Source organism: Aulonocara sp. 'chitande type north' Nkhata Bay, linkage group LG20, assembly GCF_057382095.1.
Source record: "Aulonocara sp. 'chitande type north' Nkhata Bay isolate Kocher_YH1m ecotype deep benthic linkage group LG20, A_spYH_male_GT1.1, whole genome shotgun sequence".
Classification (NCBI taxonomy): domain Eukaryota; kingdom Metazoa; phylum Chordata; class Actinopteri; order Cichliformes; family Cichlidae; genus Aulonocara; species Aulonocara sp. 'chitande type north' Nkhata Bay.
Window position 1 is genome coordinate 35,542,142 of NC_141363.1, and position 26,653 is coordinate 35,568,794.

The following is a 26,653-nucleotide window of genomic DNA, read 5'->3' on the forward strand; positions in this document are numbered from 1 at the left end:
TAAGGATGCCAATACCATTGTCTTCCTCGTGGGAGTCATGGCATCATAGTATACATACAATATACACTGAAGAAATGCAAAATTGAGGTGAAATTAAAGAAAATGTACAGCATAAAACTTTTTTTTAATTTAAGTAAACAATTGTTAAAATACGATTTTATTCACAACAGAGAACGCGTCATTGTTATTTAACAGATGAGTCATAGGACAAGACATCATGCCCAGAATCACAAGTTTATTTAAAGGGCATTGAAAATGTCTCGAAATTCCCCCCCTCACGGACTCTTCAGAAGATCATTATGTGTCTGGTGGCTAACACTTGTATTAGACAACACACGTGGCAAATATTCAGGTAGAAAATGAAATTAAAAGTGTTGTAAGAATATTTCTTCTAAAATGAAAGTGGTGCTTTTAAAAGTGACCTTTGTTTTCAGGTGCCTTTGTTCAATTGTGTATAGCGATTCCCAAACTCAGCAGGACTTACTTCCTTTGAAAAAGGAACCGTTTCCTTACAGTAAGTGGTGTGAGTTTGGGAAAACACTGGGAATTTGCTGACAAATGATGAGGTGTCAGGTGATTACATATCTGGGGATCTTCTAGCTCATCTTCATGCTTAAATTCAAACTAACAATTTAAGTGCGAAGGGGGAAAAACGAACCAAATAAATACACGCACATAACGTTTGTCTGCTGAGTCATGACTGTAACATCTCACTATCATATGATACTTCGTGACATTCGCAGACGAGGCCTTTGACTTTCTAATGCATCACACTCGAGCGATAGCGTCGTCACGTCAAAGTGCGCGCGTGGTGTGAGACTGCGTATGTACCTCATCTGCCAACGCACCCTAAGAAACCCTTCCCACATTTACTCCTCAACCTCCTCTTTAAAAAAATTCAGCAATGAAGCACAGTAAAACCCCGTCCCAAATTTACATAGCGGCTCGGGAAATACTTCAGGGCTGTTCGGTAAGGAGTTTAGCAACACAATCTGCTGGTAAATGAGTGTGCGCTCATATTTGCATGTAGGCTGACATAAGCTTCAGAGTCAGTCAACCTGGAACTGTCATGGCAGAAGGCTTTGTTAATGTGGGACTACACGTTTTCACTTTACCCGTTGGCCTGTATTTCAAACAGCACGAAGGCGATTACAGGTCATTGCGCTCTTCTGGGGGCTGCTGTTCTAGTAGAGTAACTTATTCTGCCTACACAGCACTTCCTTCCTGACGAGCATTTTTATTACACACCCACCATAGATGTAGGTGTGTGACGTCACTCAGCAACCGCGGCTGTGGTTGTGGGTCAAGTAGATGGGGGTCTGTACTATACAGTCGGCTTGTTGTTGTATAGCCGTTTTACAAGTAACACCAGCCCACTGGGAAAGTACACGTAATTGGTGTACTGGAAACTCCACTCAGGGGTGTTAACTGTCAAGTGTCAAAACCAACATTAAAACTTTGTTGCAACATATTAACCCATCTCGGCTATAATTGTAAATGGTTGTCTATTCTTCAGGCGACTGTTTTGTTGACCACAGGCCGGTCATGAACACCAACCACCCACGAGATTGTGTCATACATTTGAAATGCATGATACTGCTTTCGAATTAAAACAGGCAACGGCACCTTAAGCACATTTTCAAATCGCATTTTTATCATTTTATCAGTCAAATGTATAGTTTGTACAATAATATACACAAAACAATGTCTCCACCTAGTGGCATTTCACTCAGTCTCCAGGTGAGGTGAAAAATGAAGACAGTGTTTTGAACATATATATTTTTATTCATATATATATAATAAATTTCTATTTACAATTTATTCTTTTTTTAGAGAAAATTAAAGAGAAAGCTTTGATTGCAAACAGTGCTTCATACTAAAGGGAGGGAAGGACAAAATGGGAAAGTGCTCATAAAACTAGTGTGTGTGTTATTTCCCTCTTGTAACTATATTTTAGGTAGATACAACAGGGATTTGCCATTGTTTTGCAAGGAGATCACCATCTGAAAGCCAGGATTCCCCTTGAAGTCACTCTGAACACAACAACTAGAAGTGACAGCTTCAACAGTATGAAGAGCCATGTCCACCAAACAATGTGAGGCTTTGGCTTTTATCACACTGACTTTTCAACAAAGTCCACAACTGAAGGAGACAAACCTGATGCTTTTGTCAAACTACTTTATCTAATCAACCTTTGAGTTTGCTTTCACAGTTTGCTGTTGTGAGTGTCCAAAGTTTGCAATCCTGCTGATCTTTAAACATGTTTAAACTAAGTGTTATGGGTGTCAGGGTTTAATCACTGACAGAAATAATGATACATTCGACAAAGCACACCTAGGACATTGAGAAATGGCCACCGTTTCATAAAGAGTGATGCCTGATTGTCGGTCAGTCATTCGTAGTAGACAAAGTATGACACCATCAATGCAAAAGGATCACATAAATAACATCACGAAAATGTTCCAGTGTATGGATTCTTCCTTTAGAACATAGGAAAGAGGTAACCTCCTCCCCCAATAACGGTAATACTTTAAACAAAATGAATGAATACGTTTTCTTTAAAGCAGGTGAGACAGTCATGCAATATGCAGCCTAGTCGAACTAAAGGCTGGCTACAGGGTCTCCCTTATGGAAATCCTCGGATTGTGAACTGATCAAGGTTAGCGTTATTAGTAGTTGGCAGGTAAGAGCTTAAATACGCCAGTGGCAGCGCCTTGACATAAGGGGAGTGGGGCCAGAGTAATGTGCTAAACTGTAGCATTATACACAAATATGAGTTAGGTGTTCCAGTCCGAGTTTTATGTCCAGAAAAAGATTCGTAGGCCATAGTTATTGGCCTGGGTCTGGGGGATTGAGATCCAGGCCCAGCCAGCTTAAAGGCGCAGAACAGAAAATATCCTAGGTAGAGTACACACTCCCAAAAATGTCTGCATGGCATCTTTACAGAAATCAGTACACTGAATACCACTCACGTTTCACAAACTGTACACGTCACGTCAATACAAAAGAGGGTTTTCAGCCAGAGGACCCCTGCTTGTGTGCGAGAGGACTACTCCTGTTGTGCTCTTGCTGCCTGTATTCCTTTGCTTGGACATCAGAGGGACAGACAGCAGGGGGCTGTGGAGAGGGCCAGTCAGTGTCTACATTCTGAAGTAGAGAGATGGTCAAAAGACTGAGAGGAAAAAGGAGAACAGGGTTGAAAGGGATCAGGGAGAGCGGTTTTGTGCTCACTGAGTTAAAAAGGCACTGTTCTGTCACATGATGTCAACAAAGAACTCACAGGGATTGCCCATAGCATGCTGGAAGGACTGGCGACTGGCGGTGAGCTCAGGAGGAACGGCTGCTAACTCTCTCCCAGGTGGGGCTCCAGGAGGCGTGCTACTGTTGAATGAGGTCTTGGGGGCCAGACGGGCCAGACAATAAGGGGGAGGCAAGCCTGGGGGGCCGTAGGAGGAGGCATGGCTTCGCTCGCTCTGGGCACAGGAGCCTGGAGCTGGCTGAGTAAAGGCGGCGTGGCTGTAGGTGAACGGGGGGTGGTTGTTCTGTGTGACAGGGTGGCTCCTGTGTGAATGACTGTGGCTGAGACTTGACCTTGCGTGACTTTGGCTAGAGATGGCGTGGCTGTGATGGCTCATTTGACTGGCAGATCTGTCACCACGCCGCCCTCCGCGGATTCCTGGCTCTGATTCACTGCATGTTGACCTTTGACCCTTTTCCTGTGGGGATGAACGTCTACCTTTGCCTGCGCTGGGGTTGGATCCACTGCTTCGGCTTCCTGTTGATTTGGGGGGGGAAAAAAAAAAAAAAAAAAAAAAAGAAACAGAGATTAACAGGTTAAGACTTCAATAGAATATAAACACCCACAAATACACAGTGAGCAGCTGCAAGTCATCAGCTACTGATGATTCACGACCGGCTACCGATAAACAAAGACAAAAGGTCACACATTAAACATCAGCTTAATAAAGACTTCTTGAACTCCACCAGAATTAAGCATAACATGAAAAGGTGCTCGTGTTTGAAACACAGTAAAATGTGTCAATGTTAATAAATACATTACTGCACTTTGTTTAAGGTGTGACCACATTTTTTGTTATGCAGTCTAACAAAAGTCAGTCAAGGGCAAACATGATTATCTCAGTGATTTCTGCCCCAAATTCTGATGCAGCAACTGATATTAAGGCTTTTTCTTATATTCATACAAACACTGAAACAGTCAAAGATCATAAATATAAAGATGACACACCTGCATCAGAAAGATTACCACAAAGCACTTGATGAACAACGCAGAATGACGTATTTGTCGTGTTGTCAATTTCTCAGTAATAATACGTGTCACAACTCTCAATGCTGTTAATAAACACTGCTGGCATCAGACTAATGGAGGTGTATCACACTGTTGCAAAATCAAACATTCCACGCCTCCCCTTCCACAGTGAGCCCAACAGCACTGGGTAAAGTGGTGCATGATTGCCCCCTATCAGCAAGAATGATAGCACAAGCCTCAGAGTGCTCATCCTGCATCATGCACCTCCCAGCACAGTACGAATGCATGCCTAGAGGCACAGAGAGGGAGAATCGGACGTCAGGAGAGTCACAGACAGGATACACATGGACCAAAGAAAAATTATGGGACGGGCAGAGAGAGAAAAAACAAAAAACCCAACAAAAACCTTAAAGCTACAGTATGAGACGTGGAGAACGTTGAGCACAAGAGAAAGAGAGGAGTGGCAGAATAAGATTGAATGGTAAAATAGAGAGAGCAGCAGAGGAGGAGAGGGGGTTAGCAGGCTTACCGGTTCCCCCAGTGTCCGGGGACTACCTCCTCCTTCAGTCTACCGTTGCCCAGCAGAAACAGAGGGAACAACAGAATTACACACACCTCCCAGCCCAGTCGTTCCTCTACTACCTGTCGTGTCCTAGTGCACTTTCCCCCGTTAGCTCCAAACCAACGTAACGCCGGTGGCTGTTACTGATCCTTTATATGCAAATATGCAGAAACTGTCCCCAAGATTTCACACATGCACTCATTACCATGAATGCTTGCTCTTTTCTGAACGCTCCCAAAGAAAGAAAACCATGACATTTATTTGTCACTTGTCTTCCCAAAATTTGCTGATAAACGAAACCAAAACTAACCGAAAGAATGGCAACTGGGCGAAATTAAAATATGGATGAGCCACTCAAAACAATGAAAATAAGACAGAGAGATGGTAATATATAGTTTCACATCTTTTGTCTGGGCTACGTAGTAAAAAATATACAGCAACATTACCCCTGCCAGCTACTTATACGTACCGCCCCAGCGCAGACAACAAAAACCATGCAGCACCATCACATTTTGATTCAAAAATCAAAACAAAAGATCATTCAAGAACTAATGGAGACACATGGACTTAGTGTTGATCATTTCAAGCTGGTGATTGATAATCACATGGTTGATCAGATCTGTTTTGTGTACACACCCAGTACTGCAGAGCTGTCCGCTGCATGACTCAAGATGCTCATGATTGACCTTGACAATACAGGACGCATTTTAGAACACAGATATTTATATTGTATTGAATAATGCAATCCAATGTCCACTTCCTGCCCAGAGAGCCAGTAAAGCTAACATTAGCATGAGCCAGACATTCGTTAATATGCCAGAAAGACTTCATTAATGTCGTGTTGCATGTTGAGCGAATATATTATATTAATCAACGATAGGCTGATGGAAAACTCGTCTTGCCCCTCCTTATTGCTTACCCTCACTGTGTTGGCTGCCTGCGCTCCCACTGTGGAAACTGTGGCATGGGTCTGAGTATCCTGGCGGAAAGCTCGGGGGTGCAGTGGGGAAAGGAGGGTAGGGGAATGGCTGCCCGCCCAGAGGCCAGGGGTTGCTAGTGGGAGGTAGTGGTGCCAAAGTGTCCTGCTCAGAACCTCCACCACTGGATCCTTCATTCAAATTGAGTGAGGCCATGTCTTGAGGAGAGAGGGAAAAAAAGCAGCAGAGAGGGACAGAGTTAGTATAATCCTTCTATTTAAAAAGAAAATGCCATAAATGTGTGAGCTGCTTAATTAATGTAGGTGTGAAAAGTGGATGTACTTTGGCAGAGGTCCCCAAAGGTATAGTAGCACTGTTCAGAGAAGGTGATCTTATTGACAGTGTGTCTCAAGTAACCGTGCTTCAACAGACTGCTCGCGTACTTCCTCGCATCGCGCCTATCCTTGAATCCTTCCACTCTGGAGTACAGCCAGTCCACTACATCAGCACCTAGCATGGCAAAGAATGCACACGTGGACATGAAGTTCAGTTCCCTGATGCGTGGAACAGATGCTAAAAATACCACTTATATGCAGCAACCACACATCAACCACAACTGCAATAGTTAGGGCAAGCAGCACAATGCTGCAAAACCTTTGAATGAAGTTAGTGGAGCTAATGCTAGAACTACGATGCTAATGCTTTTCAGAAAAAAACCAAAAAAAAAAAAGAGTCTACATGACTTGAAAAAAAATACTTATATGATGTTGTTTGTTGTGTTTAGAAAGAGTAAACTACCTAAAAAATTATATTTTTAGATACCATGCATTTGAATTGATTTCAGTCTTGTAATTTAATATTGTGCTCTCTAGGAAACCTACTGATTTCTTTATTTCCCTTTTTTAAAGAAAAAAAAAGCCTTACTGAGTTATTTTTATTGCCCACACTCAGCACAGAGGTTTCGATCACTATGCATGCAATGCATGTCTGCACATTTCCAAGTAACCAGCATTGTTTACAGTAATACAGCCACTGTTTCTATATAAATTTCTGCATTGGGTAGATTTTCTCACCTATAACAGCATTTGCAATGGTGATCTTCAACCACATCCTGTCTCGAATCTCTAGGCCAGAATCAGGCAACTGCATCACTTTGACAATAGTTGCCATATCTGTTTTACTTACAGACAGAGGCAAGTCATCAAACTCTGAGATGGAAAAAGAGAAACAATTTTGATCATTGTGACCTCATTATTTATAGTTCAGTTACTGAGAAGTGACCTTTTATACTGGAACAAAGCAGCAGGTAACCTTTACCATAGTGAGGGTAAGGTGCAGTTAGGGCTGTGGTGTGTGAAATCCAGGCTGCAGGATCAATGGGTCTCACTGGCTCAGCTGAGAAAATAAAACAAAACGAGAAACTTTTTATAAATAGGACAAAGTGAACACGGTATGGTTTAAACATTATCAGGTCATCATTTGCGTTGCTCCAAATATTACACCACACTGTCTGTCTTACCACGAGGAATGGTGAAGTAGCTTCGGGGAGATGGGTCCCAACATTTGGCAACAGTAAGACTAATGGGACTGGATATACATAGAAAATAAATGTTACTCTTAGAAAAATCATACACAGAAATATGCTGTACTTGTTCCCTTTTTTAAAAACACCAAAGCTGAATAATCTACTGCGCATTGTCATTCTACTGCGAATAACTTTACGTAACATAATCAAACTTGTCAAATGTGAAAGCCGTCGATGGCTTTCATTTCCTATAAATCCTTTAATGTCAGCTACTCATTCTACTGATGAGCAGTCGACACCGACTAAGAAAGACGAAAGGTCAACTTCCAGGAAAAGTTGCAACAGTGTCCAACGGTCAAGCAGCATTATCAACTAGCTTTTCCTATTTATTTAGATCCTTTGATTTTCTATACAGCCCCATGACTCACCAGCACATTGGTTCTGATATTAATTAAATTTCATCTGATTTCAATAATCTTCCAAGAAAGAGTCCTTACCCAGTTTTGGAAACAATCTCTCTCAGGATCCTCACAGCGTCATCATTGCTCATGTTCTCAAAGTTGACGTCATTCACCTGATTGACAGACAAAACCAACAATGTAATTTCTTTACATTTCTCGACCATGTTTTACTAACTAAAATATTATTTTGAAGTTCTGAAGAGAACTTCGATGCGTTTATGCATTTATACTGTGCACGTATTAATCTCTGCTGTTCTTTTAGGGGTTCACATGGCTGCAAATCCTAAGGTCCTTTTGATGGAATAAACCCCCACAATCATAAAACAACCTATACTGTTTGTATCGGGGCCACAACAAATTGGAAGCGTCCATCGCAAACAGAACAAAGGATGGGGAAGGAAAAGAGAGGCAGGATTCCAAGTTTTACATAAGAGTTTAACAAGGGAACTAAATACAACCGTCATTATTAACATGCAGCAAAACCTCAGAGAGATGTTGTCACTGCAACAGCAAATTCGAGGCACAATTATTACCAGTTCAAATATCTCGTTATGGAAGCGTACCTGTAGTAGCATGTCTCCAGGTTCTATTCTGCCATCAGCAGCTACAGCTCCTCCCTTCATGATAGAGCCGATGTAAATACCACCGTCCCCCCGGTCATTACTCTGACCGACAATACTGATACCAAGGAAGTTGTATTTTTCTGTTGAGATTAAAGCAGGGGATGAATACAGTTACAAAGACTCGCTTTGGTATTGATATGAATTCTACATTAAATTCTATGACGTTAAAAAATAGGCATGGATGCAACAGGTTTACCCATGTTTAGTGTGACGGTGATAATGTTTAGGCTCATCGTGGAGTCTGTGATACTGCTGAAAGACGATGACTGGTAAAGGAAGAAGAGGTTACAGTGAGCATATTGTGAATAAAAGTGGCAAAAAGCCCATTTCAAACAATTTATTCATGTGTTTCAAGCACTCAGTGTCAATGTCACTTTCAGCAGGGGCACTGATGTGTTTTAAGAGGTGCATACCCGGTCGATCTTTGCCACTTTGTGCCTCCGTCTGCGCCGTTTGTGTCTGCGCATCAGCTGTGAAGACGAACTCTGTTCTGTGGAACTACTGAGCCTGAAGAAGAAAGTGAAATCAAGGAAAAGATGGAATATTAAATAGGGTATATGAATAAGGCCAGAGTGAGCAATTTAAGCTATTTAGTATATTCATTGGGAATTTTCCTTAAAACTCTGTGAAGGTCTATGTACACACATACAGTTTCAACAAAATAATAAATTGTTAGCCTTGCTATTCCTATTTAAATGAATTTCTAACACACGCACTATATCTGATTGTAGTTTAAGTTTAAGTCTGATTTATTGTTGCAAATTCTTCACTGTTTTTGCAGCTTTTATGAAAAGAAAAACAACAAATCACATCAGAAAGAAGACAAAGCGACCAAGTTAAGTGTTTCAATGGCAAAACTGGAGAAGAACTTACCTGCTAGCATCCTCATCTTCTTCACTGTCGACAAATGAGCTGGACTCCAGCTCACTGCTCATTACTGAGGCACTGTCGTAACCCATGGCTGAGTCCCTTGCAGTGCGCTCTGATTTGGAGTGACCATTGATGCGAGGGACTGTAGAGAAAAAGTGCACAGCAGCAGTAAGTCAGATGGAGAGGGGGGGGGTCATCATTGCAGGGTGAAGTGAGAATAAGAGAGCAACCAGAAGGCGAGGAAGGAAGGAGTTAATGAGAGTGGCTGGAATACAAAACAAAAATCATCTGCAACAAGCATTAAACTGTGATCTCAGGAAGATGTGGACATTGAACTGAAATATATCTTCAATTAGACCCTCCTGCAGGTGGAATAACATGAATTAAAAAAAAAGTAGCAATAAAAATGAAAAATAAACGCATTTTTTTAATACAGTACACGGATTTGTAGACTTTGCAGAAAACCAAGAAAAAGTAGTGCCCTCCCATCTAGGGTTGCCAACTCCCTGAAAAATAAATAAGGGACACCTCGTGGCCAGGGCCGGGCGACCCAGTTGTCTTCACCCTTCCCAGTGTGGTGAATTTTCTAGCTCTTTTTTTGTGTGTGAAATTATTTTTTTAACCATTTCACTTGAATTTGATTTAAGTAGATGTGTATTCTTTGTGATATGAACACATGTGAAACAAATGATCATTTAGCCATTTATTTTTTAGCTCAAAATGACAACATTAACACAATAAAACAGGTCTCCTTCTTAAACAGAAGCCTGTCATGCTTAACTTTTGAGAATATAAGTAAATCTTTCTTTAAAAGAACTCTGTCCTGCTTAACTTAAAATAATAGAAAACAATAGAAAGAAAAACATTCTTGTAACAGTGCTCATTTAGTGCATTTAGTACAATTGGCTTAATGCTAATCAGCTGCTCCTGTTTGTAAACCCGCTTGTTCCCATGATTACGCATCTTAACTCATCATCATTATTCATCTATGTATTACTTTTATGTATTAGTCATCTATTTGTTGTAATCATCTATCCTTACAGTTGTTTATTACACAAAATAAATTATATTATCACACTTCTGGCCACATAGCGCTGATATTCACTGCACATGCCCATATTAACTTTTTCCAGCCAGGTGTTTTCCTTTTCCCATTTTTCCCTTTCTCTGAACAAACATTGCTGCTCTAATGCTGGGCTTACACTGTGCGGTTTTAGGCCCATTTTGAGCCGATTTTTGAGTGATCGGACCGATTTTGGCCTTCATCGTGCAGTATACGTGGGGTAACGAGAAGTGATTAACACCTCACGACCAGCTCCCGATCATCAATCGCTCGTGAGGGTCTCACCACAGCCGCTCACACTGCTCGCGCGCAAACACGTAAACGTTGGTGTAAAAGATGGAGCAGCACGGCTGTGCAGCGTGTGATCTGGACACAAGCAATGGAGGCACACAACCGTGAAAATAGTTGGATTTACATTGCTGCTCAGTCACAGCTGCCCGATCAATGTTTTTCATTAGCAATTTAGCAAAGTTGATGGTGGTGGTGTGCGTGTCTGTGTGAGTGAGTGAAAGACGGAGAGAGAGAGCGCGACAGATTTTCTGTTATAACCTTCATTTTATGGAGGCACAGTGTGAGCACTCAGGTCGCATCAGAGCATCGGGCGGTATAGTGTGAGACCCTGCATCGTGACCTACCAACTTCTAACCCCTGCGAGTCAATCGTGCAGTTTGAGCAGGAGCTGAATAACGTGACTGAAAAAAATCGCACAGTGTTTGCCCAGCTTTAGGTGTACTGTCGTCCGAGACTTGCACCGCAGTGTCGGCGTTTGTTTCCCTGTTGGCCATGCTTCTTGTTGTGGTCATCTGTTGTCTTCCGGTATTTTCTCCGTAAGCGACCTTTCCTTGACCAATGAGATGAGCGGTAATCTGAATTGTCATACTCGTAAGTGTGCTGTCAGCTCATTGGTCACAAAGCAGGAGAGGGGCTGGGAATTATGTTTTCAAACAAAGCGTTAATTCCATTAAAAGTTATAGACTACTTTTGATTCTCACTGTATTACGGGACAAAGTGCGTCCCTTATTAGCTCAATACGGGACGTGTACTTTTGTTTCGAAATACGGGACGATTCCGTTTTTTAAGGGACGGTTGGCAACCCTACTCCCATCAGAGGAAAACTACCAGGTCTGTCTCCATACGTACATTGGCAGTGAGGTGGCGCAGTCTCAGGGTAACAGCGGATTGGCTGAAAAGGTCTCACAAGGCGAAGAGGGCGTGGTAGCCAACGTACTCGCCGAGAGCAAGCAAAACATTCCAGCAATGTAGTAGTTCCCATCGCTAGCTCCGCCCACAGGGTGCTCATTTGAAAGACGAGCTACTGCACATAAACACTCAATCAGCAGAGGGACCTGACATCCAGTGTTAAGACTCACTCAAACATATTTCCTCTCGCACTCTGCTGACTGGCGCCAGAGAAAACAAACAAACAAACAAACAAACAAAAAGCAAGTGTGCAGGTTCACCAAGCCAGCCTGAAAAATCTGCGTCTTTGTGCTCTGCTCCGTCTGTGCTAGCTGCTCTCTAAAAAGCCTGAGCCCCAGTCAGTCTATGCCCACCAGCTGGCTGTTGACACACTTCACAGCTTATCTACAATAGAGGAAGTGCCAGAAATAGGGAATACACAAAACGACAAACTATCAAGAGTGACGTGTAGTAAAACAAGAAGCGAGTGCTATGACTCAACAGCAAAGTCACGTTTTGAATGAATATGCGAAACTTTGAACACGGCATTATCGTGACCTTTCCGAAAGCTGTGACACTTCCAGCAATTGACTGTTTTGTGTGAACTCTGATCTTTAAAGAGAGAAACATGCAGTCTAAATAATTCTATAATCAATCGAGCTGCCTTTTGATGAGAATCGCTCATAAACAGAACCAGCCTATAAAAGCTTACACCTATTAAATAAAAATGTCACCTTGCTTCAAAAAACAAGAGCCTCCCTATTTTAACCAACTATCCATAACTCTGGAAAAACAGAAAAATAACACCAGCGTTAAATTAACCACAAAAAACAATAGAAAATATTCCAAAGCCCAACACCATCCCGGGAAATAACACAGCGAATCCCTCTCACCGCAGCTGACAGCACGCCTTCTTCCAATGAACAGAGAAAGTGAGCTGAGAGTGAGGAGAAAGTATTACCTCCTCCCTGACTCTCATGCACGCAACTGTTGAATGACTGTTAATCTGCCTCTGACCAATCAGACAATGGTATCCTCCAAAGCAGAGAGAAAATAATATGTGATTTTATACGATAAGCTGTCTTCTCCCCTCCCTTCCTCAGGTGAAAGCACTGTCGAGTGATTGAAATCACAAAAGCTTTGCAGCCCTAATACAACAAGAACAGGAAAATGAGCTGAAGACACTTTTTCATAACAGAGAGTAGTTTATGTTCACCAGCTGTTTTGCAGGCTTTGTGTAATACTTTAATACAAACATAAGTGCTCAGGCTTAACTGTGTCTTCTCTGACCTCAGCCTTGAAATCCTGACGGCTCTGTACAGCATAACATTTAATGCCACGGGAACGCTCCCCCCCCCCCCCCTTTGTTGGCCACAGTCGTCCTCTAATACAACTGGTTAAGATACAGAACACCTGGCAGCCTTAAAACAGATCATATCCCATAACTCCATGAGGTAGTCTTGCACCTGTTCTCCCTCTTAAATTTTTTAACTGCTCCATTATTCATCCTTGAATGCTACAGCGCAGGAAAGAAAATTGAGAAAGACGAGAGAGAGAGAATAGTTTGACAAGTCTGAACATTTTAACCGATCTTTGTAAAACAGCGAGGAACGCTCGCATGTGTATAAGGTGACAGGGGAATTCCTGCTGCTGCTGCTGATGATGCTGCAGGCAGTGAGGCACAGAGGTGGGAGGAGGTATCTGTCTTTACGCCTCGCTGTGTCACTCGGTGAAATTAAAGCTGAATTACACTTAACTGGACTTTGTTACACAAATTTATGAACCAGTTCCTCTTGGAGTTTCTCCGGGAAAGTATATGTGCTTCTAGATTGGATTGAAGTCAGTAAACACAGACAACGGGGTGGATAACAATGTATATTTCATTGAGTTTGTGATCCTTCTCACATGCAAAAAACAACAGATGTTCAGTTGGCTGTTAGCAGCAGCGGCAGCAGCAATATGTCTGTGCCAAGTCAAAAGCATCATCATGGAGTGCACCAGCGTGATCACGATGAAATCACTGGCTATGCTCATGTGCAGATAGTCTGCTAAGATAAATCTGTTCCCCATCTACAGCCCTCCATACAACCCCAACCTGATGCTGTAATCAGTGATGCTAATTGCACCACATAAATTAATGAGTATTTAGTTAATGAGCCTGGAGCGCAGGATGCAAAGAGCCAGGCTTGCTGTGAAGAGAGGACAAAGGGGAAGGGGGGAGCGAGAGAAAGAAAGCGAGAGAGAAGAGCACAGTGATTTTTGCTGTCAGTGAAAACAATGGCAGACTGCGATTATTTATTACTTGGTGCCAAAAAACCAACTAATTTTGTCAAAAATACCTGTGTGGGACAGAAACCGGATGAAAGCAGGTACCTCTACTGATCGCCAATGTGCTTATGTGGGTAACCACTGCAAAACCTTCCTGTTCTCTGTTGTGGATAGCACAGACAGCCTCCCTTACTGAAAACACTGAGCCTGCAAATAGGAGTTCTTGCGAAGGAGCAGGAAAGTGCTGCGCCTCTCCTACCGAAGAGCTTGTAATAGAAATTGCTGTAGTCAAATGTCAGCACAATAAAGCAAATGCATTTGCACTTGATAACAGTTCTCAGGAGCTTTTAAAGTCAAGATCCAATCAATTTCTTTTCCAGATGGAATGGAGGCATTTTTTATTTCAACAGTGACTGCAACAGACTCCTGTTATAATTCAGACCTGAGAGCCACAGAAGAAACAGAAAAGAAAGACAACTACTGGCCAACTATTCCAAAAACGCTGACATACAGTGAACTTTTTGCTTTAACATAGCTGCAGTTGAACATGTACCACTTGAGCCCCAGGGACCTTTTTTCATACATGTCTACTTCCCGTCCACATTTTTTGGTGATTGACTTGTGCGGAGTATGAGAGTTAAATGAAGAGGTACTGAAAAGTAATAAGTTGGAAATTACAAGATAATTGCGTTTTTGGGATCCATCTGTTCCTGGCTGATAATACTCACGCTCAGTTTCTCGAGCTCTCCTCCGTGCGCGCTCTCTCTCTCGCTCTCTGCGGTGGCTTAGGAGAGACTCTGTACCAGTCTCTGTGTCCAGGCCGTCACGACTGCTCACTGCATTGGCACTGCAATACACGCATCGGAAAACTTCAGTCAGCTTCATAATGATGTACAAAACACAGAGTATCTCAGTCTGCCTCGCAGAAAGTGTTTCAAATGAATTCTCTAGCCAGCCTGAGACCAACACTCCCGAACATAATCCCTAGCTACAGTATACTTCTGTCTGTTATAGTATCTGTATGCCTGCCATCCAACCTTAGGGGAATATGCAACTCATATCATGACTCTGTTTCAAATTCAGTCCCTCTGGCCAAAATAGCAATTTCATTGTTCGGTGGTATGTGATGTGTTTTTCACTAAGTGTCATTAATGACCAGATACTCTGAGAGGGAGCCATTCTGGACAATACTGGCATTAATGAGACCTATTGAAAGCCCAGATGGTGCCTGGAGCATGATTGGGAGAGAGACAGAGAAGAGAATGACAGATCGCATAAAAAGTGAGAAGTGGTAGATCAGGTGTGGGCTGAGCAATAAGCCGGCCTGTGTGTACTTGAGGTCTGGAAGGAGTCTGGGGGCTCTGGAAGAGCTGGCGGGCAGATTGTTATTCTGTCAGAGGGCTGGAGACGCCGTGGCCTCAGGCACGAGGGTTAAGGGACTCACACTGCCACCGGGCTCCTAGGAAACCTGAACCCGATGAGAACTCTACTCAACCCTGTCAGTCAGTCACACGCACTTAGGCACGTATGCAACATGTATCTGACACCTGAATACCTAAATAATCACACCTGCGTAAATGTCAGTGCACGCGCACAAACAGTCAAAATCAAAGTGTATAAACAGAAAAAAGAGGCATAAAAAACCAAACCTGTGAGCAAACATCATTCCTCGTTTGAAAACAATGTTCTCGCACACCTCAGTGCCTACGTGTGGCTGACCAATGCAAATGAAAATCTCAGGAGCAGACAGGATGCCGTGTCTGCCGTGTTCACTCAGCGGGATGAAGCGCTCAATTGAGCATGCTTACATGCGCGTGCTACAGAGTACTAATGGGTGCACCTGGGCCCGGCTTCACCAGCACAGGTCAGTGCATGTATGCAAAAATCAGTGAAGATGCACACTTCAGGTGCATTTCTAGTGGAACTGATTAGAAAGCTATGTGATGATCGATGCGGTGGCCACTGCCTCGCTGTTAGCCCTGTCAAAACCTGTCAAAGGGCGCTCACCAGCCAGCCGACGGATCTGCTATTCTGGTGGGAGATTATCCGAGGCGCTAGGCTCCAGCTGTGAACAAATGCCACCCCCTTTCAATCCCCACACCTACCACCCCCTCTCCCTGTTGCCAATAGCCCCCCCCCCCCCCTCCCATTGGGAAATGGAGATGGGTGCTTTTAATGTCTGCTAATCCGGATTACCGAGCAGAAGCACATCAGTGTGTCCATTCTCAGACCAAAACACCTATTCTGTGTGTGCTCATCAAATAGAGCCATTCACGCCGACAAACACGAGATGCATGAATAAAGCACAAAGAGAAAATGATGTGGTAATAATATTCTAGCTATTTGCAGACAGCGGTACAGGGGGGAAGGCTGGATTCATTTCAGAAAGAGGGGAGGTTCGCGATAGGGAATTCACCATGCTGTAAAAAGGCCTGGCTGTCTGACTCAAAGAGCGAAAGAGAAAGAGAGAGCGAGGCACGGAGGGGGCGGGTAAAGGGGCCGGCAGACAGTTTGCTGTTTTTTCCACAAGGTGGCGGTAGTCAAAGCTGGCTGGGAACAATAACATCATCAGGCCAGATGACAGCCAAACAGGAGTGAGCAGCCCATAGAGGGCAAAAGAGAGCTGAGATGTCAAACAGTAGATAAAGAGATACACTGAGACATGACAGATTGCATGTTCTCAATATAGAGCCTCAGCTATATTGCTCTAGTGCTGTAATGGCAATGACTCTTGGCCTCCACTGCCCCCAGCCCTTTTGGCTATATTTAGGAAGGGACTTCTCCTTAGTGATTACAGTTATATTTTTTAAATCTGCTGGTTTTAAGGCAAAGTCTGGACTCAGGTAGCCATAACGTTGAGAAAATCTCAATTTTTGAGTGCTTAAGCAATAATATGATTCAGGCCACATGTGCTTTTTTTTTTAAGAGTATGGATGAATGCTCTTAGTGACTGAATACAATGAGCCTCACTTGAGTGCCAGTATTTGCCTGAAGAGGTTTATGCTGTCAAGGCTATTTCAAGAATCAGCCGCCCAAGCAGCATGCGCATCGTGTTTACATAGACGAGCGGAGTAACGCCTTACTCCATGGCTGTGTGGGCGGGAATATATACCCAAGTGGGAAAAATACTCACGCCTATGCATATTCCCACACTGTAGTGTTAGCACATACTTCATGCTATATTCACACAGCGGCGGAGCGACCGTCTACACTCCCCATGTGAGCCTGTGACGATAAATCTCTCTGTGGCACGTTCCACGTTCTGATTAGCACATATAGCGTGCTGTGAAATGAAAAGGTCAACCGGTACGCAGGGCTGCGTGCTTGAATACATCTGCCTACACGAGTGTGTGTAATTGTGCATACATGACGAGCGGCAATCATCCTACTCACTGGAAGGACGGGGGCCGTGAGTCCCCGATGCCCCCTGTTCTCTCGAGGGGTGGGGGAAGTTCTGGATGGCTCTCCGTGCATTGAGATCCTCCATCAGAGTGTGCACTCTCTGCCAGGACCAACTGAAAAAGACAGGTTGGAGGAAACAAAATTATTCATTACAGATTAGACATATTCAGGTCAAAGACAAGAACACGTTATACTGTGCATATTTTATTGTATTCTATAGGCTGCATAGTGTGGACACAGAACTAGAAGAAAGAAACTCTGTAACCACGCAAACTCAAAGATAAACTCAGAGACAGACGTCTCTTAAGCGCGAGTCCACTCAGGGGAGGCTGTGAAATTGAGATGTGGCAAAAAGGCCTACCGATGACTTCTGGCTATGCTTATACAACTTGAGAAACACTGCAACCTACTTAGAAACTTAAAAGACTTCTGTTCTTTTACTCAGCTGAGTGTCGGTACAAAGGATGATGTACAATGACCCATCCTTTCATCTGAGCCAGAATAATGAAAGTTAAAGCAGACAGGCGAGGAAAGCCCAACAACTCTGTGGGCTGTGATTATTCTAATGCAAGCCTGGGGGTTCACAGGCATCGCTATGGTGCCACTCGATTCTCAAATAAAGAGTGGGATACTTTTCTTTTCTCCATTACAACGGATATAAGTGTTACTGCAATTTCCATCACCTTCTGTGCCTGCCGTGTACTGACTTGCTGGCTTTCTTCTCGAAACATCCTAAGAAGGAGCAGATTTCTCTCTGGTCCTTGGATCTCCAGTTTTATAGAAATTTGTTTCTATTTAAAACAGCGGCTGGTGACCAAAATGCTGTAATTCTAAAGAAAAATCAATGACATAAAAACATAGGACAAGCTGACAGAATTGAACAAAGGAAAAATAAAATGAGAAGAAAGAGAAGCCAGAGAATAAAATGTTTTAAACTTCAGGTTTTCAAACAGGTTTTTAAATGTCTAATGTTGGGGGGGGGGGGGGGGGGGGGGGGGGTGTCCTGCTGTGACTGGGCAGTTTGTTCCAGAGTTTAGGAGCAGCCACAGGAAACGCCTGATCTCCGCTATGCTTTAATCTGGACCTCAGGACAGCTAGGAGCTTCTGGTCCGCAGACCTCAGTGAGCTTGAAGGAGTGTATAACTTTAAAAGATCAGAAAGGTACGAAGGCGCTAACCCATGCAGTGCCTTAAAAATAAATAATAAAATCTTAAAATCAATTTAAAAACCGACTGGCAGCCAGTGTAAAGATGCTAGTATAGGACATATATGGTGGATGCATTTATTACATTATTTTCCTTCTGGCTTTGAGAGTTTTTTATGGTAGACCTTGAAGAGAATTCCTGATATATTTTTTCCCAAATACTTTAAAATGTACACACTGGATTATTTTATCTAAGGCCTTAATCAGAATCAGAATCAGAATAATTCCAAAGGAAATGATGTGGTTACAGTTGCTTTAAGAACAACAGTAACAGATTTAACTAAATTAAATAATACAATATATTACAAAGTCACAAAATATAAGAAAAAACTCTAATATACAAACAGCTCAATTATAAATATCCAGAATATTACAGAGATTAAATATATATGATTGAAATTAACTTAATGAACGTAACTAATTTTGGAAACACTGGACTTGCTAATCACACTGACATAAATATGTGGACCAGGTTAATCTTCATATTACAGCCAGAATCTCTGACGGCCCAAATACGGCACATATTCCAAAAAGCACATCAAATAAATTACAGAGTATTTCAATCTAGCCCAATCTGGTTTGCAAGGACCCTCCCTGGGTATGTCTTTAAATTCCATTAAAATCACCAATAAAATAATCAAAAGCACAAACTTCTTCGGCAATTTACATAATAACGTCCCAAAACTGTAGCTTTAAAAATTGTTCTAATATGAGTGTAAAATGATTTCAGCCATGTTCCATCTTAGGTTCTGCAGCTCCCCCAGCATCATAGGCAGTATTCTTAATTATTAATGCATTACGACTGATCTGACATTGCCCCACGAGCAAATGTTTATCTTTTCATTTTATACTAAGTTTAATAGCACAGAAATTTTCCTTCCTTTTGAAATGTTTAAACATGCAAGAAAAATAAGTCTACATCAACCTCACCGTATATGTAGTCTAGTTAGTGGAATCTAATATATTTTTAATTGATTTATTGTCTGAATAACTATTAGAATAATAAGTCCAGTTAGCATGTGTGGCTAACCTACGGTGTGCAGGTGTTTTAATCACAAGAATTTTTTAACAAGGAAGAAATAATGACTGCAGAGGAAATGCTGTGCAGCGACACCACAAATTGTGATTTTCTTTCTAAAACGAATACATCAGTCACTTCACCTGCAAAGTTTAACATTAAAATGATAAACGAGAAAGAAAGAAAACATAATAAAGTGTAAAATCATCAAATCAGTCTGCTGAGAGCTCTTTGAATAGCAACACATATTTGTGAAAACGGGAGCTGGACTTAAATAAAATGTGGCGCAATCATGAGGAAACATGTACATATTAGGACTAACTGTTATATAACAGTTGACTAACTGTGACCACACTTAATCACAAGTGGAGGCTATTGTGAGAGAGTATCGACAACAATTAAGTGTTATTGAGCAAGACAGTCGCTAACAAGTACACAAACACCACCATGTGGCTCTCTCTGACCTCTGACCTCCCCAAGCGGAAAGAAAAATAATGAGTTTCCCCATAGGGATCAATAAAGTACGATCTATACAAGACATTGTTAAAAAAAACAAAAAGACACTGAGCAAATTAAATTACAGACCTTCAAACTAATTTATAAATCTTTGCTGCTACTTTTGGATCAATATTTAGAGACAGACGTTCTTTGTCCTATATATATATATATGACTGATTAAGGTGTAAATCCTTCTCTAATAAAGATAGACTGATTTAATTTGGCATAGCCTATTGTCTCTGTAGACATGGGTTCACGGTGCTGTTTGTCTTCAGTAATTAAAAACACTAGAAATACACAGTGTATGTGGCCAAAGGATTGCAGCAGATTAGGGCTATCAAACTCATATAGTTCATAAAGAAGTACAAGTAACTGTAAATTACCATCCATGTACAAAAGAGATGAATAACTTCAGAAAAACCAAAGCAATTCCAACAATATGTCTCATATTCTTTCACATTTAGTTACTGTTACTATCATTACATGTGAATGACAACATATTGATCGCCATGCATCTACAAAGGCACCAAAGCTAAACTAAACAACGCTTTTATCATTCAAACAGCTTGTGATCTACAAATGAGCTAAAATAATAACAAATTTCCACTCCAGTAGCATCATCAGCTCTATTCACAATGCTGAGATTTCATTGTAAAACTATAATTATTAATAACTTCTATGCAATTTTTACACTTTGCAAAGACACCCAGCTTGACTGCACCACTGAATGGATTTCATGGGTGTATGTTTGACCCCCCCTGAAGTAAATGGTCATTTTAATGGTCAACCTAAACCAGCTCTTTTGTTACCAGGGCCTGGTTTAATATCTAATGGATTCACTCACACCTTTATAGCACAGATGAACAATAGCTTAAGGTGAAGAGTGTTTGATAACTTATGTGGAGGCGTTGCATTTTAATATGTACATGATCTATGGGTGCTCCACATATCTTTGCATAGAGCTGAGACTACACAGCCAGGTGAACAGGGGCAACACGGATGAGCCATCCATCTCACTTACCCAGGACACTACTCTCCCGTTGAAGCATGGCAGCTTGGCGTTGTCATCAGAGATTTCTTCTTTGACGACCCTAGGGAGCAGGCAGACAGATACAGTCAGGCTCACTAACCAGTGGTCGGACACAGAGTTGGCTCAACAACACAGCATGGGTCGACCTGCAATGTTGCCCCACGCTGAGTGACATTCACGCACTGAAAGCCACGTTTTCAACATTGTTTTCGATCAGCTTTGCACCCTTTGTAGCATGAAGCAAGCTCATAGAGTAGCGGTGGTGCTGCATTCAGTTTCTATCCTTGATTTATAAATATCATGGCTATCAGACCACTTACCCTGAGCACAACAATGTAAGAACAGCTCTGCCTACAAGGGAGAGAACTATAAATCAGATAGATAGATAGATAGATAGATAGATAGATAGATAGATAGATAGATAGATAGATAGATAGATAGATAGATAGATAGATAGATAGATAGATAGATAGATAGATAGATAGATAGATAGATAGATAGAGTAGGAAATGCCTCATAACTGCGACAACGAGGCGTCAAGCGTGTATTAATAGGGTGATCCTGTGCGAGCGCCTCCTTCAGTTTGGCTGTAAATTCCCAACAAAAATACCTCCCAGTTACCCTTTGACCCTCTGGGAAACAGTTCAGCAGCAAGCCGTCACCACACCTGCTCAGCTTGTGTCACACAGATCAGGCCTGGAGCTTGCTGAGGGGCAGGAGACGATCTGGCAAAACACACTCTGACACAAGTCACGGGGCTCTAACATCCTAATATATTTACCAGATTCCACTGTAACTCCCTGGATGACTTTATGTGTTGTATGTTGATTGTTTTTTGAGAAGGATTTTCCTGGAAAGGCAGCAACTAAGCATTTCTGAGTCTGTGGAGATCTCACGTAAGCTTCTTGGCTTTGAACATGAAAAAGGGAGAGGCATGACTTGAGAGCAGCAGGAAATCCAAAGACGATTTTATGCAGCGGTGTCTCTGACAGCGACTTTACAGCTTTTTTTTCTCGTCCTGTTTTGCCAGAACGTCCCTGCAACTGAAATGATTAGCCAAGCTAGTTGTGTTTTTGTGTGCACTGCCGCTGTGGGAGCTGCATTGCTGGGAGTGGTGGACAGAGATAACGTAGCCTTGTGGCTGGAACTGACGACCACAGAGTCTGCTGCTGTGGCATGTTCCACCTCAGGGAGGAAAAGGGAGGGCGGTGAGGGCCGAGTCTGCCGGCCACTCGTTAGGTAGGAAGTGTTTGCATCCTCTCTCTCAAGCTGCATGACCAGCTGTACAGTGACTTGTGAGGATGTGGGAGTGGCCTGTATAAATAAAATAGGAATGATTGCTTCTTCCTAAAGTTTGACAAAAATAAGGATTTCCATTCACACATTTGACCTGTGCAAGTGTAGTTTATGCTTTTTGGCGTGCAAAATACTTTCGCTTTGTGTTGTAAGATATGAGCTGAGACGCAATTCCAATGATAACAGCTGATGACTTTAACATCTTCCATCTGATATCAGGACCTGCTTTAGTTTCACTTCTGAACCCTAAGCACAGACGCACAAATGTACGCACAAACACACACACACCGTAAACCCTGTTTAGAAAGCAATGTGTCTGGTGTGGGCTGCTGTCAAAGATCTGACTTCTTAGGGCTGACAGCTTAAATAGGTCTTAACAGATTTCACAGGATAATGACTAGATTTACCCCGGTGATCGTGGAATATTCCGCCGCTGGTGATATTTGTGTAGCTGGGAAAGATTAGATGTGTTTGTTTATGCTTTGAAAGACAGAGGAGGGCTAGGTTAACTTGCAGCCTAGAACAGAAACCAGAGGTGGGAGAATCCAGCCACCTCAGACCAGCCATCCAATGACTTTGGTGGGCTCATGCTAATGACACTTCAATATGCCTCCGGGTCTCACTCAGTAAACACCTCAATTCAAGTTTAACCATGTGTAAAGCTGGTAATAATAGCAAGTGTACTGTCAATGGCGCGTGACGCTTAAAATCACAAAGTTCATACGTTTCAGTTCAGTATGTGATTGTTATCATTGCAGTTGATGCTATGACATCAGATTCTGGTATCACCTTCAAATCTGTCACAATCTGTAAATGATAAAAGCAAGCAAGGAGTGACGGGAGTGCGTTTGTGCAAAAAGCTGCAGATTTTTGTCCTCTAACTACAGCAGGAGAAAGATCCCCTTACCAGCCCCCTATTTTCTGAGGCACAAACAAGACTGTTTCTTTCAGACCTTCAGCTTGGCTGCTTCCTCAGCTCCAGAGCGCCTCTGTGACTTGCATTATAGTGAGGTTTCAAACCCACTCACCACCAGTGGCAATGACAAAACGCCATATCATCACCTTGAAGTCTCCAAAAAAACCAAGTGGGTTGCTTCAAAACAACCCAGCCAATTAGCTTCCTGTCTTATGAATATGGATGAGCGAATGAATATTACTGACAAAACAAACAAACAAACAAAACAACTGAAGTATGAAATGTGTACACGAAATGTTCATCGCTTAATTTGCTGTGCTCTGTTCTGTGGATGGAAATGCCACATCCCCTAGTTACACGTTTTCCATGCAATTCCAAAGGGACCTGAAACGGCACGTTCACCGCGGTAAGCCGAAGCGGCCGGGGCGCAAACCGTTTATCAAATTTGTGTGGCCATTCCTTAAAGAGCTGATATGGCCAACACAAATGTAGTTCAGCAATCCCATAAGAAAATGGCAGTTTTCTCCCCTGCGCACCAGGGGGTCTACTACAGAGAACCTTGCACTGACTGCTCATTTACATTTCAAACACTGTCTATAACTGCAAGGGATTTGATGTTTTCCCTCTCTGCTCAGCAGTCTTATTCCTCCCTTGCTAATTCTCCAGCAGCCATACTGTCTGTGTGTATGCAGTGCAGCCAGCACGGCTACCACAAAGCGCTGCTTTCCTCTGTGCCTTTGACTGAGTTTGCTTCCATACTGTGCCAGTACCATACGGCACTGGACTCACAGAGCCTGAATATCCAAGCGTAACTCAAAGGCAGGAATGCTTGTAGAAATGCCTTTGTAATATCTACATGGAACTCGACCCTGTCCAGTTCACAGTGTAATATGACTGTGTGCTTTATGCTTTGTAATGCATATGCAGGAAAAGAATCTACGAGGCTGTGAGTTTAGCAACTTGGAGTCATGTCTCTATGTGGAGAGAGCAAACACGCTTTGTTTGTTTCCATAATCTGCTTGTCGATCACCTGAGGCCCAGTGAGCAGCCCGGCCTGCAGCGCAAGACAGGCAGGAAGCCAGGCCTGGGGACAAAGCGGCGCACCAAGACTAGCCTGCAACCAGGAAGAGCCAGTTTCCCTCACAAGGTCAGGCTGCAGTGGAAATGCATGACGTTCGGCTCTGTAGACACTGCCTGCCTCTGCATTTCCTCAAATCATTTTTGCGATTACGCTGCTAGATACAAATGTACATAGGCCCGTGTATGACTCCTCAGATTGGAATGAGAACAGTCACTGACACAAATATGTCATCCTCAGCAGAGGCCTGACACAAGTTGATCTTGCTGACCGAGAGAACTGGAGAGCTTTGTAGACCTCGTGTAACGCCTGAAAACCAGGATGGGTTGACAAAAAGAGGGGCAGAAAAAAAAAAGAAAGACAAGACTAAAACATGGAGGAAATATTTCTGTTCTGACATTCAGTGAAGGAAGTGAAGGTAACTACATTTTTAGGGTAGGATAAATAACAAAATATTCACATTTAAATCTTTTGCGTACACCGTTATTTTACCCAGCATGCTGTCCCCATCAACACCCCCTATTTTGCTTCTACAGACAATCTACATCATAATTACCATTAGTAAATTAAATTACCCATGTCTCTCTCATAATAACATTAAATGATAAAAGCCAGTGAATTGTAGGATATAACTAGATGGCAGACAACTGCACCACCAGCACGCATTATTTAACTTTGATGTTTTCCTTAGGAGCTCTGTAATAACACAATATATTACAATGCTGATCAGAAAATTTAGCGAGACAACTACTTTAAGGACTGAATGCTGTTAGAAGAATTATTCAGAAAGGTGATAAGATGATGCACAGTCACCATCACTGCCATGTGGTTCCCAAATTGCCTTGGGATCCACCTGCAGTGCACAATATGTGTTAGTAAACAAATACAACCATATAATTCATTAATAAATAAATATTTTTAATGGTTATTTCGAACCCTGCTAAAATTATAACCAGGTACTGGGAAATAGACCATTACGAAATCTGAGAAGTTGAATATTGAGACCTCGCCAGCATTGCTCTGACAGTCATATTCCACATGGTTAATATATTGAGGTTAATATGAGAAGCAGTGGTCTGGCTCTGTGTAATGCACGCAGGTCTGCGTCATTAGGGCTCTGGACAGATCTGGTACAACTTCAAACCCTCAAGTGTCTCCTCCGCTGAGCACAGGGTAGCCTGTAATAATGAGCAGGTGCCAAGAGCAGACATGGAAACAGACACGGTTCTATATAGTTTTGCGCACATGTAGCAATCTGGCAGTCGGGATCGTTTGATGTTGCCTATAATGATAGCTGTAATAAAAGGTGTAAATACACACCGCAGCAAATAGCAAATGAGCCACACGAACAGGCTAATAATAATAATGATCGCCGACAGTAGCCACTTACCCAAAATCCTGGTCCATGGATTTGAAGAAGAATTTGTAGCTGTTGACCGGCCGATTGTTGAGGACATTTTTAAAATCCGCTAATGTGACTTTCTCCGGAGGAACAGACAGTTTGACCAGATAAGGAGTCTCCTCCTCGTCAATGTGATAAATTATTTTAGTCTCCGCCATGAGAGTGTGAAAAGGGGAGGACAATCATGGGAAAGCAAAAAGGGTTGGCAGCGCAATAAACAGGCCTGCTATGTTACCAGCTACCCGGAGAATAACATAGCAGCGTTCCCTAATATATAACCCTGTATAGCCCGCGACGGAAAATACAACTCCGTGCCTTTGACAAACACAGCGAAAATCCAGGCATAATCGCGTTATGAGTGCCTGTATTCCTGCTCCAGTGTGAGTCGGTACGGTGGCTCTCTCGGCACTAAAACAGGAAGGGACAGTCCACATCCTTGCGATATGGAGTTGGGAATATTGCTATTTTTCACAAGCTAATTGGTTAGACAGTGCTGTCATCTAGCGGTGTATCTGGGGTGTGCGCAGGCCACCTTATACAACACACTCACACAGCTTCCTCCACAGTAGCCTACAGTCATGACATAGAACAAAGGAGGATGTGCAGCGGCCCAATGAAGCATGGATACTGCTTTCCTGTTATTATAATTGACTTTATACTGCAGTTCTTATTGCGTAAAGCAGCGTCACTTAAATTCAAGCTTTCATCCGATATTTATTCATCAGTTATTTTTATTCTTATGAAAATAAAGGGAAGCCCAAAATATATGAGGCCAAAATTGTCTTATTAGTATATTGTAGAAATAACATACTCATGCAGATTTTTCTTTTACTTATTCATCACAAGTTTCTTGGTCATCCGTTCACCAGATTAAGTGGGCTAATGTCTTTGGACTCTAGAATGACCAGGTGTCCCACTTGTGGTCCCCATCTCATATACCAAGACAAATACCCAATATTTTGATTAGCTCTTGTTAACTTTGATTTCACAAGAACAGATGTGGAATGATAAGGGGTGGATGCACACCTACTGAAAAACTAACAATTGTGAGAGAAAAGGAGAGTACAGGAGTCT

General features: G+C 42.4%; 1 protein-coding gene across 6 annotated transcripts; it reads right to left on the minus strand.

The window, feature by feature from the left end:
• Positions 1 to 1,632: 1,632 nt before the first annotated feature.
• On the minus strand, positions 1,633 to 26,026 carry LOC147306134 (segment polarity protein dishevelled homolog DVL-1-like). 6 transcript variants are annotated; one of them, XM_086277999.1, is made up of 16 exons: positions 25,568 to 26,026; positions 20,879 to 20,948; positions 17,129 to 17,250; positions 14,464 to 14,582; positions 9,229 to 9,367; positions 8,769 to 8,862; positions 8,552 to 8,621; positions 8,296 to 8,435; positions 7,769 to 7,845; positions 7,266 to 7,333; positions 7,064 to 7,141; positions 6,820 to 6,954; positions 6,089 to 6,256; positions 5,749 to 5,964; positions 3,281 to 3,775; positions 1,633 to 3,172 (listed from the first exon to the last, which is right to left on the minus strand). In XM_086277999.1, the coding sequence occupies exons 1-16, from the start codon at positions 25,735 to 25,737 to the stop codon at positions 3,165 to 3,167; spliced, it is 2,169 nt and encodes a 722-aa protein (XP_086134125.1). In that variant the 5' UTR covers positions 25,738 to 26,026; the 3' UTR covers positions 1,633 to 3,164. The 6 variants fall into 6 exon arrangements, with proteins under 6 accessions (XP_086134125.1, XP_086134124.1, XP_086134129.1 ...); XM_086277998.1 differs by having other exon boundaries at positions 1,633 to 3,775; XM_086278003.1 differs by lacking the exons at positions 14,464 to 14,582; positions 17,129 to 17,250; positions 20,879 to 20,948; positions 25,568 to 26,026 and adding exons at positions 11,429 to 11,603; positions 12,429 to 14,429 and having other exon boundaries at positions 1,633 to 3,775.
• Positions 26,027 to 26,653: the final 627 nt, after the last annotated feature.

What these genes read in the sequence shown, in the direction of transcription:
- LOC147306134 (XM_086277998.1), bottom strand. Translation starts at nt 25,737, where the DNA reads ATGGCGGAGACTAAAATAATTTATCACATTGACGAGGAGGAGACTCCT. An exon ending in ACGGGAGAGTAGTGTCCTGG is followed by an intron (nt 17,251 to 20,878) that starts GTAAGTGAGATG and finishes TGTCTTTTTCAG; the next exon opens with TTGGTCCTGGCAGAGAGTGC. An exon ending in TCACGGCCCCCGTCCTTCCA is followed by an intron (nt 14,583 to 17,128) that starts GTGAGTAGGATG and finishes CGTGTATTGCAG; the next exon opens with TGCCAATGCAGTGAGCAGTC.